Raw genomic sequence first — 12,779 nt, forward strand, 5'->3', positions numbered from 1 at the left:
TTTCAACGTGCTTCGAAGCACTTTGTTCGTAATTCTAACCACGTCCAAACAACTTTCAACGTGCTTCGAAACACTTTGTTCGTAATTCTAACCACGTCCAAACAACTTTCAACGTGCTTCGAAGCACTTTGTCCGTAGTTCTAACCACGTCCAAACAACTTTCAACGTGCTTCGAAGCACTTTGTTCGTAATTCTCACCACGTCCAAACAACTTTTAACGTGCTTCGAAGCACTTTGTTCGTAATTCTAACCACGTCCAAACAACTTTCAACGTGCTTCGAAGCACTTTGTCCGTAGTTCTAACCACGTCCAAACAACTTTCAACGTGCTTCGAAGCACTTTGTTCGTAATTCTAACCACGTCCAAACAACTTTCAACGTGCTTCGAAGCACTTTGTCCGTAGTTCTAACCACGTCCAAACAACTTTCAACGTGCTTCGAAGCACTTTGTTCGTAATTCTAACCACGTCCAAACAACTTTCAACGTGCTTCGAAACACTTTGTTCGTAATTCTAACCACGTCCAAACAACTTTCAACGTGCTTCGAAACACTTTGTTCGTAATTCTTACCACGTCCAAACAACTTTCAACGTGCTTCGAAGCACTTTGTTCGTAATTCTAACCACGTCCAAACAACTTTCAACGTGCTTCGAAACACTTTGTTCGTAATTCTAACCACGTCCAAACAACTTTCAACGTGCTTCGAAGCACTTTGTTCGTAATTCTAACCACGTCCAAACAACTTTCAACGTGCTTCGAAACACTTTGTTCGTAATTCTAACCACGTCCAAACAACTTTCAACGTGCTTCGAAACACTTTGTTCGTAATTCTCATCCCGTCCAAACAACTTTCAACGTGCTTCGAAAAACTTTGTTCGTAATTCTAACCACGTCCAAACAACTTTCAACGTGCTTCGAAGCACTTTGTTCGTAATTCTAACAACGTCCAAACAACTATCAACGTGCTTCGAAACACTTTGTTCGTAATTCTAACCACGTCCAAACAACTTTCAACGTGCTTCGAAACACTTTGTTCGTAATTCTAACCACGTCCAAACAACTTTCAACGTGCTTCGAAACACTTTGTTCGTAATTCTCATCCCGTCCAAACAACTTTCAACGTGCTTCGAAAAACTTTGTTCGTAATTCTAACCACGTCCAAACAACTTTCAACGTGCTTCGAAGCACTTTGTTCGTAATTCTAACCACGTCCAAACAACTTTCAACGTGCTTCGAAGCACTTTGTTCGTAATTCTAACCACGTCCAAACAACTTTCAACGTGCTTCGAAACACTTTGTTCGTAATTCTAACCACGTCCAAACAACTTTCAACGTGCTTCGAAGCACTTTGTTCGTAATTCTAACCACGTCCAAACAACTTTCAACGTGCTTCGAAACACTTTGTTCGTAATTCTAACCACGTCCAAACAACTTTCAACGTGCTTCGAAACACTTTGTTCGTTATTCTCATCCCGTCCAAACAACTTTCAACGTGCTTCGAAAAACTTTGTTCGTAATTCTAACCACGTCCAAACAACTTTCAACGTGCTTCGAAGCACTTTGTTCGTAATTCTAACCACGTCCAAACAACTTTCAACGTGCTTCGAAACACTTTGTTCGTAATTCTAACCACGTCCAAACAACTTTCAACGTGCTTCGAAACACTTTGTTCGTAATTCTAACCACGTCCAAACAACTTTCAACGTGCTTCGAAGCACTTTGTTCGTAATTCTAACCACGTCCAAACAACTTTCAACGTGCTTCGAAACACTTTGTTCGTAATTCTAACCACGTCCAAACAACTTTCAACGTGCTTCGAAGCACTTTGTTCGTAATTCTAACCACGTCCAAACAACTTTCAACGTGCTTCGAAACACTTTGGCTGGTATCGCGAACGGTTTCGAATTCGATCGACTGCATGAACCTGTCGAAAAGTGTTCATTTTTGGTTCATTTGCTTCATCGGAATGACAAAGACCTATCGCGATCGAAACGTAGAAGCAAACGATCTATAAATTTTCAAGCAGTCAACATTTGACTCGATTTCGATCGAAAATTCCTATCGCATACGCCTTTTCTCGATCGAAATGATTTAGACAGGTCGAGAGCTATCGAGAGCGGTCGCATAAGCATTTGCAATCATGTTTCCTTTAAATAAACAGATTCAACGAATGCGTATTAAAGTAATTTTTGATGTTTTTACAAATTGGGTTCAATTATTCGGATTCATAAAAATTATTGGTACCCCATGTTATCCGAAATATACATACTAAGAAAATTGAGCTGGGTGCGACGATGGCTTATACCCCATGACCGGAGCAGCTGCGTGGTGCACAACAAATTCGTAAAAAAATATTGGTACCTCATACTTTTCCAAAATCTACTAGGAAAATTGAGCTGGGCACGACGATGCCTGATACCCTATGCCCGATCCCAGCTGCGTGGTGCACAACAAATTCGTAAAAAATTATTGGTACCCCATACTTTTCAAAAATCTACTAGGAAAATTGAGCTGGACACGACGATGCCTGATACCACATGCCCGATGCCAAGTGCAAGGTGATGCCAGGTGCGTGGTGCACGACAAATTTGTAAGAAATTTTTCACTTCAAAATGTTTCAGAAAGTTGTTCCAAATATTCTAGGTAAGTTAGGTATAGTTTCCTCTGTCGTGGATATGGTGATTCGCCTATAAAAGGAGAAGCTTGGTGTTAGCAAATTCATTTTCAGCTCAGTAGTGATTCTAGTAATGTCGCGTTATGGAAAGTTCACGCTTTACTAAGGACCAGATGGAGAAACTGGTCCAAATTATGGAGCAAAATCCCGAAGTAGCGAAAGGGATTTGCTCCAATCCGTCTGCGTTCTGGGGAGAAGTCTGCAAAGAGTTAAATCCTTTGGGCCCTTCAAAAGATAAAACAGGATGGAGAAAGGTAAGAATTGTCCTTAAGTTTAAATAATCTTTAGTTTAATTCTTTCTTAACAAAATACTATTGATACTTTTGTATTTCAGGCATGGGCCGACAAAAAATCCAATGTTAAGAAAAAGTACACTCAGATGGTACAAGAACGGAATAAAACCGGAGGTGGTATCGCGGCATCTTGTACTTTTACCGAGATTGAGGAAAGAATCCTTAATGTAACCAATATTAAAACCAATGCGGAAGGTGTAGAGGATACCATTTGCATTGGAGTTCCAGTGGGACATCAGAAAGGCGATCAGCAGCTGGCACAGGATTTTCATCTAGAGGAGCTTCCACCTCGTCAAGATCTTCAGCATCAAAATCAACCAATCATCTCTTCAGCAGAAGAGGAGCTTCAGCATCAAAATCAAGAAGGATCACAAGCAGCAGACAACCAGCAGAAAGTTCAGCGTCCATCAGTACCAAAGAGTAAGACTAACTTTCAAGAAGTTATTGTGAACCAAAACGCTGAAATCGTAAACCAACTCACAGAACTAGTTGGTGCCATTAAAATGTTTGTAGAAGGTAGCTTGAATTTTCAGCAGGAAATATTAAGTCACTTGAAAAAAAATAATTAAATAGTTAGTAAGTAGTAGTTAGTCATAAATGAAAAGGAATTAAATGGAATTATGTACTCAATAGAAATAAAAAAGTGATGGTTTGTTACAAATGGTGTGTTTTTAATACTAAAAGAATAAAATTATTTTACTCATCATCAGGAATACCATTCAATATGCACAAATTGTATAACGCAACACACACATTAACTATGCGAGCACATTTTGATGGACTATAATGTAGTTGTCTCTCCCCGTTTATGCATCGGAATCTGCCTTTCAACATTCCGAAAGTTTTTTCGATTATTACACGACCTTTAGCGTGATTTGTATTAAATACAGAATGTTCTGAGTTTGACTCAGCATTTCCGTACGGTTTTATCAACCAGGGTTTCGCTGGATAAGCAGAATCGCCTAGAAGCATGATATTGAATTAATTATTTATAAACGTGGCAATATCGTTTTACTAACCAAGTAGTTTAGAAAGCCTTTCGCCATTTCTCCACTGGGCGTCAAAATAATCCATAGCAGGACTGGAATTCAAAATAAAGGCATCGTGGTTTGATCCACCATAACGTGCGTTTACATATCGGATTATGCTGTTATTGTCACAAATCTGTAATAAATTTAAGTTGTAATAAATATACATTGTTTGTACCGTGATATTTGATTAAACAAAACTTACCATTAAAGCATTGAGGCTGTAAAACCCCTTTCTATTAAAGTACATGACTGGATTTTCCTTTGGAGCAACGATTCTAATGTGTGTGCCGTCCACAGCCATCGTTATCCCAGGAATACCCGACTTATCATAGAAAAATCTACGAGCCTCTTCCTTTTCCCTGTCACTCATTTCCAGGGTGATATATGGTTTGAGATGCTGCTCCAACGTCCGTAATGTTTCGTTCAACGTTTCGGAAAATGTAGATTGAGCCATCGGCACGGTGAAATCATTTCCCACTCCAAGTTGATACGACCCCTGGGCTAAAAACTTTAGCGTTGCTGCAAGCTTTTCGCTTACAGAAAGTCCCCGAGGGTGGTGTGGACCGATGTTGGGTGCAATTTTGTCTCGGATTTGAATGAACAGCTTCTTGCTGATACGGAAATTTTTCCTAAAACTGAATTTTGACAATTATTATTCATCAACAGATTTTTCTTTGCAGTGTTTGTAACTTACGCTATCTCCGACAAATGCAAAGGATTAATTTCCTTCCGTAATTTCCTACGATGTTTCGCCAGGTCGATTGCATCCGCTTCAACATCGTTTATAAAAAACGTCGAAGAAATCATGTATAAATTCGATTTCAATCAATTTTTGACTCACATCACATCAATTGACTCACTTAATTATACAAAACACAGCAGCGTTGCGTGATACCACAAACGTAAACAACATCGATCTGACAGCTCGCTTGCTGCTCGACTTTACGAACGCCCATAGTTCATCGATCGAAACAGAAACCCCGTTGCCGATAGCTATTTCGAGTAGATTTAGATTTCGTTCGACTAATTCTTTTGATCGAAATCGTCTCGATCGATTCGTTCGCGATACCAGCCTTTGTTCGTAATTCTAACCACGTCCAAACAACTTTCAACGTGCTTCGAAGCACTTTGTTCGTAATTCTAACCACGTCCAAACAACTTTCAACGTGCTTCGAAACACTTTGTTCGTAATTCTAACCACGTCCAAACAACTTTCAACGTGCTTCGAAGCACTTTGTTCGTAATTCTAACCACGTCCAAACAACTTTCAACGTGCTTCGAAACACTTTGTTCGTAATTCTAACCACGTCCAAACAACTTTCAACGTGCTTCGAAACACTTTGTTCGTAATTCTAACCACGTCCAAACAACTTTCAACGTGCTTCGAAGCACTTTGTTCGTAATTCTAACCACGTCCAAACAACTTTCAACGTGCTTCGAAACACTTTGTTCGTAATTCTAACCACGTCCAAACAACTTTCAACGTGCTTCGAAGCACTTTGTTCGTAATTCTAACCACGTCCAAACAACTTTCAACGTGCTTCGAAACACTTTGTTCGTAATTCTAACCACGTCCAAACAACTTTCAACGTGCTTCGAAGCACTTTGTTCGTAATTCTAACCACGTCCAAACAACTTTCAACGTGCTTCGAAACACTTTGTTCGTAATTCTAACCACGTCCAAACAACTTTCAACGTGCTTCGAAGCACTTTGTCCGTAGTTCTAACCACGTCCAAACAACTTTCAACGTGCTTCGAAACACTTTGTTCGTAATTCTAACCACGTCCAAACAACTTTCAACGTGCTTCGAAGCACTTTGTTCGTAATTCTAACCACGTCCAAACAACTTTCAACGTGCTTCGAAACACTTTGTTCGTAATTCTAACCACGTCCAAACAACTTTCAACGTGCTTCGAAGCACTTTGTTCGTAATTCTAACCACGTCCAAACAACTTTCAACGTGCTTCGAAACACTTTGTTCGTAATTCTAACCACGTCCAAACAACTTTCAACGTGCTTCGAAACACTTTGTTCGTAATTCTAACCACGTCCAAACAACTTTCAACGTGCTTCGAAACACTTTGTTCGTAATTCTAACCACGTCCAAACAACTTTCAACGTGCTTCGAAACACTTTGTTCGTAATTCTAACCACGTCCAAACAACTTTCAACGTGCTTCGAAGCACTTTGTTCGTAATTCTAACCACGTCCAAACAACTTTCAACGTGCTTCGAAACACTTTGTTCGTAATTCTAACCACGTCCAAACAACTTTCAACGTGCTTCGAAACACTTTGTTCGTAATTCTAACCACGTCCAAACAACTTTCAACGTGCTTCGAAGCACTTTGTTCGTAATTCTAACCACGTCCAAACAACTTTCAACGTGCTTCGAAGCACTTTGTTCGTAATTCTAACCACGTCCAAACAACTTTCAACGTGCTTCGAAACACTTTGTTCGTAATTCTAACCACGTCCAAACAACTTTCAACGTGCTTCGAAGCACTTTGTTCGTAATTCTAACCACGTCCAAACAACTTTCAACGTGCTTCGAAACACTTTGTTCGTAATTCTAACCACGTCCAAACAACTTTCAACGTGCTTCGAAGCACTTTGTTCGTAATTCTAACCACGTCCAAACAACTTTCAACGTGCTTCGAAACACTTTGTTCGTAATTCTAACCACGTCCAAACAACTTTCAACGTGCTTCGAAGCACTTTGTTCGTAATTCTAACCACGTCCAAACAACTTTCAACGTGCTTCGAAACACTTTGTTCGTAATTCTAACCACGTCCAAACAACTTTCAACGTGCTTCGAAGCACTTTGTTCGTAATTCTAACCACGTCCAAACAACTTTCAACGTGCTTCGAAACACTTTGTTCGTAATTCTAACCACGTCCAAACAACTTTCAACGTGCTTCGAAACACTTTGTTCGTAATTCTAACCACGTCCAAACAACTTTCAACGTGCTTCGAAGCACTTTGTTCGTAATTCTAACCACGTCCAAACAACTTTCAACGTGCTTCGAAACACTTTGTTCGTAATTCTAACCACGTCCAAACAACTTTCAACGTGCTTCGAAGCACTTTGTTCGTAATTCTAACCACGTCCAAACAACTTTCAACGTGCTTCAAAACACTTTGTTCGTTATTCCAACCACGTCCAAACAACTTTCAACGTGCTTCGAAAAACTTTGTTCGTAATTCTAACCACGTCCAAACAACTTTCAACGTGCTTCGAAGCACTTTGTTCGTAATTCTAACCACGTCCAAACAACTTTTAACGTGCTTCGAAACACTTTGTTCGTAATTCTAACCACGTCCAAACAACTTTCAACGTGCTTCGAAACACTTTGTTCGTAATTCTAACCACGTCCAAACAACTTTCAACGTGCTTCGAAGCACTTGGTTCGTAATTCTTACCACGTCCAAACAACTTTCAACGTGCTTCGAAGCACTTGGTTCGTAATTCTAACCACGTCCAAACAACTTTCAACGTGCTTCGAAACACTTTGTTCGTAATTCTAACCACGTCCAAACAACTTTCAACGTGCTTCGAAACACATTGATCGTAATTCTAACCACGTCCAAACAACTTTCAACGTGCTTCGAAACACTTTGTTCGTAATTCTAACCACGTCCAAACAACTTTCAACGTGCTTCGAAGCACTTTGTTCGTAATTCTAACCACGTCCAAACAACTTTCAACGTGCTTCGAAACACTTTGTTCGTAATTCTAACCACGTCCAAACAACTTTCACCGTGCTTCGAAACACTTTGTTCGTAATTCTAACCACGTCCAAACAACTTTCAACGTGCTTCGAAGCACTTTGTTCGTAATTCTAACCACGTCCAAACAACTTTCAACGTGCTTCGAAACACTTTGTTCGTAATTCTAACCACGTCCAAACAACTTTCAACGTGCTTCGAAACACTTTGTTCGTAATTCTAACCACGTCCAAACAACTTTCAACGTGCTTCGAAGCACTTTGTTCGTAATTCTAACCACGTCCAAACAACTTTCACCGTGCTTCGAAACACTTTGTTCGTAATTCTAACCACGTCCAAACAACTTTCAACGTGCTTCGAAGCACTTTGTTCGTAATTCTAACCACGTCCAAACAACTTTCAACGTGCTTCGAAACACTTTGTTCGTAATTCTAACCACGTCCAAACAACTTTCAACGTGCTTCGAAACACATTGATCGTAATTCTAACCACGTCCAAACAACTTTCAACGTGCTTCGAAGCACTTTGTTCGTAATTCTAACAACGTCCAAACAACTTTCAACGTGCTTCGAAACACTTTGTTCGTAATTCTAACCGCGTCCAAACAACTTTCAACGTGCTTCGAAACACTTTGTTCGTAATTCTAACCACGTACAAACAACTTTCAACGTGCTTCGAAGCACTTTGTTCGTAATTCTAACCACGTCCAAACAACTTTCAACGTGCTTCGAAGCACTTTGTTCGTAATTCTAACCACGTCCAAACAACTTTTAACGTGCTTCGAAACACTTTGTTCGTAATTCTAACCACGTCCAAACAACTTTCAACGTGCTTCGAAACACTTTGTTCGTTATCCTAACCACGTCCAAACAACTTTCAACGTGCTTCGAAGCACTTTGTTCGTAATTCTAACCACGTCCAAATAACTTTCAACGTGCTTCGAAGCACTTGGTTCGTAATTCTTACCACGTCCAAACAACTTTCAACGTGCTTCGAAGCACTTGGTTCGTAATTCTTACCACGTCCAAACAACTTTCAACGTGCTTCGAAGCACTTTGTTCGTAATTCTAACCACGTCCAAACAACTTTCAACGTGCTTCGAAACACTTTGTTCGTAATTCTAACCACGTCCAAACAACTTTCAACGTGCTTCGAAGCACTTTGTTCGTAATTCTAACCACGTCCAAACAACTTTCAACGTGCTTCGAAACACTTTGTTCGTAATTCTAACCACGTCCAAACAACTTTCAACGTGCTTCGAAGCACTTTGTTCGTAATTCTAACCACGTCCAAACAACTTTCAACGTGCTTCGAAACACTTTGTTCGTAATTCTAACCACGTCCAAACAACTTTCAACGTGCTTCGAAACACTTTGTTCGTAATTCTAACCACGTCCAAACAACTTTCAACGTGCTTCGAAGCACTTTGTTCGTAATTCTAACAACGTCCAAACAACTTTCAACGTGCTTCGAAACACTTTGTTCGTAATTCTAACCGCGTCCAAACAACTTTCAACGTGCTTCGAAACACTTTGTTCGTAATTCTAACCACGTCCAAACAACTTTCAACGTGCTTCGAAGCACTTTGTTCGTAATTCTAACCACGTCCAAACAACTTTCAACGTGCTTCGAAGCACTTTGTTCGTAATTCTAACCACGTCCAAACAACTTTTAACGTGCTTCGAAACACTTTGTTCGTAATTCTAACCACGTCCAAACAACTTTCAACGTGCTTCGAAACACTTTGTTCGTAATTCTAACCACGTCCAAACAACTTTCAACGTGCTTCGAAGCACTTTGTTCGTAATTCTAACCACGTCCAAATAACTTTCAACGTGCTTCGAAGCACTTGGTTCGTAATTCTTACCACGTCCAAACAACTTTCAACGTGCTTCGAAGCACTTGGTTCGTAATTCTTACCACGTCCAAACAACTTTCAACGTGCTTCGAAGCACTTTGTTCGTAATTCTAACCACGTCCAAACAACTTTCAACGTGCTTCGAAACACTTTGTTCGTAATTCTAACCACGTCCAAACAACTTTCAACGTGCTTCGAAGCACTTTGTTCGTAATTCTAACCACGTCCAAACAACTTTCAACGTGCTTCGAAGCACTTTGTTCGTAATTCTAACCACGTCCAAACAACTTTCAACGTGCTTCGAAGCACTTTGTTCGTAATTCTAACCACGTCCAAACAACTTTCACCGTGCTTCGAAACACTTTGTTCGTAATTCTAACCACGTCCAAACAACTTTCAACGTGCTTCGAAGCACTTTGTTCGTAATTCTAACCACGTCCAAATAACTTTCAACGTGCTTCGAAGCACTTGGTTCGTAATTCTTACCACGTCCAAACAACTTTCAACGTGCTTCGAAGCACTTGGTTCGTAATTCTTACCACGTCCAAACAACTTTCAACGTGCTTCGAAGCACTTTGTTCGTTATTCTAACCACGTCCAAATAACTTTCAACGTGCTTCGAAACACTTTGTTCGTAATTCTAACCACGTCCAAACAACTTTCAACGTGCTTCGAAGCACTTTGTTCGTAATTCTAACCACGTCCAAACAACTTTCAACGTGCTTCGAAACACTTTGTTCGTAATTCTAACCACGTCCAAACAACTTTCAACGTGCTTCGAAACACTTTGTTCGTAATTCTAACCACGTCCAAACAACTTTCAACGTGCTTCGAAGCACTTTGTTCGTAATTCTAACCACGTCCAAACAACTTTCAACGTGCTTCGAAACACTTTGTTCGTAATTCTAACCACGTCCAAACAACTTTCAACGTGCTTCGAAGCACTTTGTTCGTAATTCTAACCACGTCCAAACAACTTTCAACGTGCTTCGAAACACTTTGTTCGTAATTCTAGCCGCGTCCAAACAACTTTCAACGTGCTTCGAAACACTTTGTTCGTAATTCTAACCACGTCCAAACAACTTTCAACGTGCTTCGAAGCACTTTGTTCGTAATTCTAACCACGTCCAAACAACTTTCAACGTGCTTCAAAACACTTTGTTCGTTATTCCAACCACGTCCAAACAACTTTCAACGTGCTTCGAAGCACTTTGTTCGTAATTCTAACCACGTCCAAACAACTTTCAACGTGCTTCGAAACACTTTGTTCGTAATTCTAACCACGTCCAAACAACTTTCAACGTGCTTCGAAGCACTTTGTTCGTAATTCTAACCACGTCCAAATAACTTTCAACGTGCTTCGAAGCACTTGGTTCGTAATTCTTACCACGTCCAAAGATCTTTCGACGTGCTTCGAAGCACTTGGTTCGTTATTCTTACCACGTCCAAAGAACTTTCAACGTGCTTCGAAGCACTTTGTTCGTAATTCTAACCACGTCCAAACAACTTTCAACGTGCTTCGAAGTACTTGGTTCGTAATTCTAACCACGTCCAAATAACTTTCAACGTGCTTCGAAGCACTTGGTTCGTAATTCTTACCACGTCCAAACAACTTTCAACGTGCTTCGAAGCACTTGGTTCGTAATTCTTACCACGTCCAAACAACTTTCAACGTGCTTCGAAACACTTTGTTCGTTATCCTAACCACGTCCAAACAACTTTCAACGTGCTTCGAAGCACTTTGTTCGTAATTCTAACCACGTCCAAACAACTTTCAACGTGCTTCGAAACACTTTGTTCGTAATTCTAACCACGTCCAAACAACTTTCAACGTGCTTCGAAGCACTTTGTTCTTTATTCTAACCACGTCCAAACAACTTTCAACGTGCTTCGAAACACTTTGTTCGTAATTCTAACCACGTCCAAACAACTTTCAACGTGCTTCGAAGCACTTTGTTCGTAATTCTAACCACGTCCAAACAACTTTCACCGTGCTTCGAAACACTTTGTTCGTAATTCTAACCACGTCCAAACAACTTTCAACGTGCTTCGAAGCACTTTGTTCGTAATTCTAACCACGTCCAAATAACTTTCAACGTGCTTCGAAGCACTTGGTTCGTAATTCTTACCACGTCCAAACAACTTTCAACGTGCTTCGAAGCACTTGGTTCGTAATTCTTACCACGTCCAAACAACTTTCAACGTGCTTCGAAGCACTTTGTTCGTAATTCTAACCACGTCCAAATAACTTTCAACGTGCTTCGAAACACTTTGTTCGTAATTCTAACCACGTCCAAACAACTTTCAACGTGCTTCGAAACACTTTGTTCGTAATTCTAACCACGTCCAAACAACTTTCAACGTGCTTCGAAGCACTTTGTTCGTAATTCTAACCACGTCCAAACAACTTTCAACGTGCTTCGAAACACTTTGTTCGTAATTCTAACCGCGTCCAAACAACTTTCAACGTGCTTCGAAGCACTTTGTTCGTAATTCTAACCACGTCCAAACAACTTTCAACGTGCTTCGAAACACTTTGTTCGTAATTCTAACCACGTCCAAACAACTTTCAACGTGCTTCGAAGCACTTTGTTCGTAATTCTAACCACGTCCAAACAACTTTCAACGTGCTTCGAAACACTTTGTTCGTAATTCTAACCACGTCCAAACAACTTTCAACGTGCTTCGAAACATTTTGTTCGTAATTCTAACCACGTCCAAACAACTTTCAACGTGCTTCGAAACATTTTGTTCGTAATTCTAACCACGTCCAAACAACTTTCAACGTGCTTCGAAACACTTTGTTCGTAATTCTAACCACGTCCAAATAACTTTCAACGTGCTTCGAAGCACTTTGTTCGTAATTCTAACCACGTCCAAACAACTTTCAACGTGCTTCGAAACACTTTGTTCGTAATTCTAACCACGTCCAAACAACTTTCAACGTGCTTCGAAGCACTTTGTTCGTAATTCTAACCACGTCCAAACAACTTTCAACGTGCTTCGAAACACTTTGTTCGTAATTCTAACCACGTCCAAACAACTTTCAACGTGCTTCGAAGCACTTTGTTCGTAATTCTAACCACGTCCAAACAACTTTCACCGTGCTTCGAAACACTTTGTTCGTAATTCTAACCACGTCCAAACAACTTTCAACGTGCTTCGAAGCACTTTGTTCGTAATTCTAACCACGT

The 12,779-nt window shown here is 40.2% G+C and overlaps 2 protein-coding genes across 2 annotated transcripts; one reads left to right on the plus strand and one right to left on the minus strand.

Annotated features, from left to right (window-relative positions):
* The first annotated feature begins 2,756 nt into the window (after positions 1–2,756).
* On the plus strand, positions 2,757–3,535 carry LOC131292917 (uncharacterized). The gene is made up of 2 exons (XM_058321016.1): positions 2,757–2,927; positions 3,008–3,535. The coding sequence occupies exons 1-2, from the start codon at positions 2,757–2,759 to the stop codon at positions 3,533–3,535; spliced, it is 699 nt and encodes a 232-aa protein (XP_058176999.1).
* Positions 3,536–3,980: 445 nt separating this feature from the next.
* Positions 3,981–4,804, minus strand: LOC131292918 (putative nuclease HARBI1). The gene is made up of 3 exons (XM_058321017.1): positions 4,692–4,804; positions 4,200–4,632; positions 3,981–4,130 (listed from the first exon to the last, which is right to left on the minus strand). The coding sequence occupies exons 1-3, from the start codon at positions 4,802–4,804 to the stop codon at positions 3,981–3,983; spliced, it is 696 nt and encodes a 231-aa protein (XP_058177000.1).
* Positions 4,805–12,779: the final 7,975 nt, after the last annotated feature.

This window comes from Anopheles ziemanni, unplaced genomic scaffold (genome assembly GCF_943734765.1).
Source record: "Anopheles ziemanni unplaced genomic scaffold, idAnoZiCoDA_A2_x.2 scaffold_22_ctg1, whole genome shotgun sequence".
Taxonomy (NCBI): Eukaryota; Metazoa; Arthropoda; class Insecta; order Diptera; family Culicidae; genus Anopheles; species Anopheles ziemanni.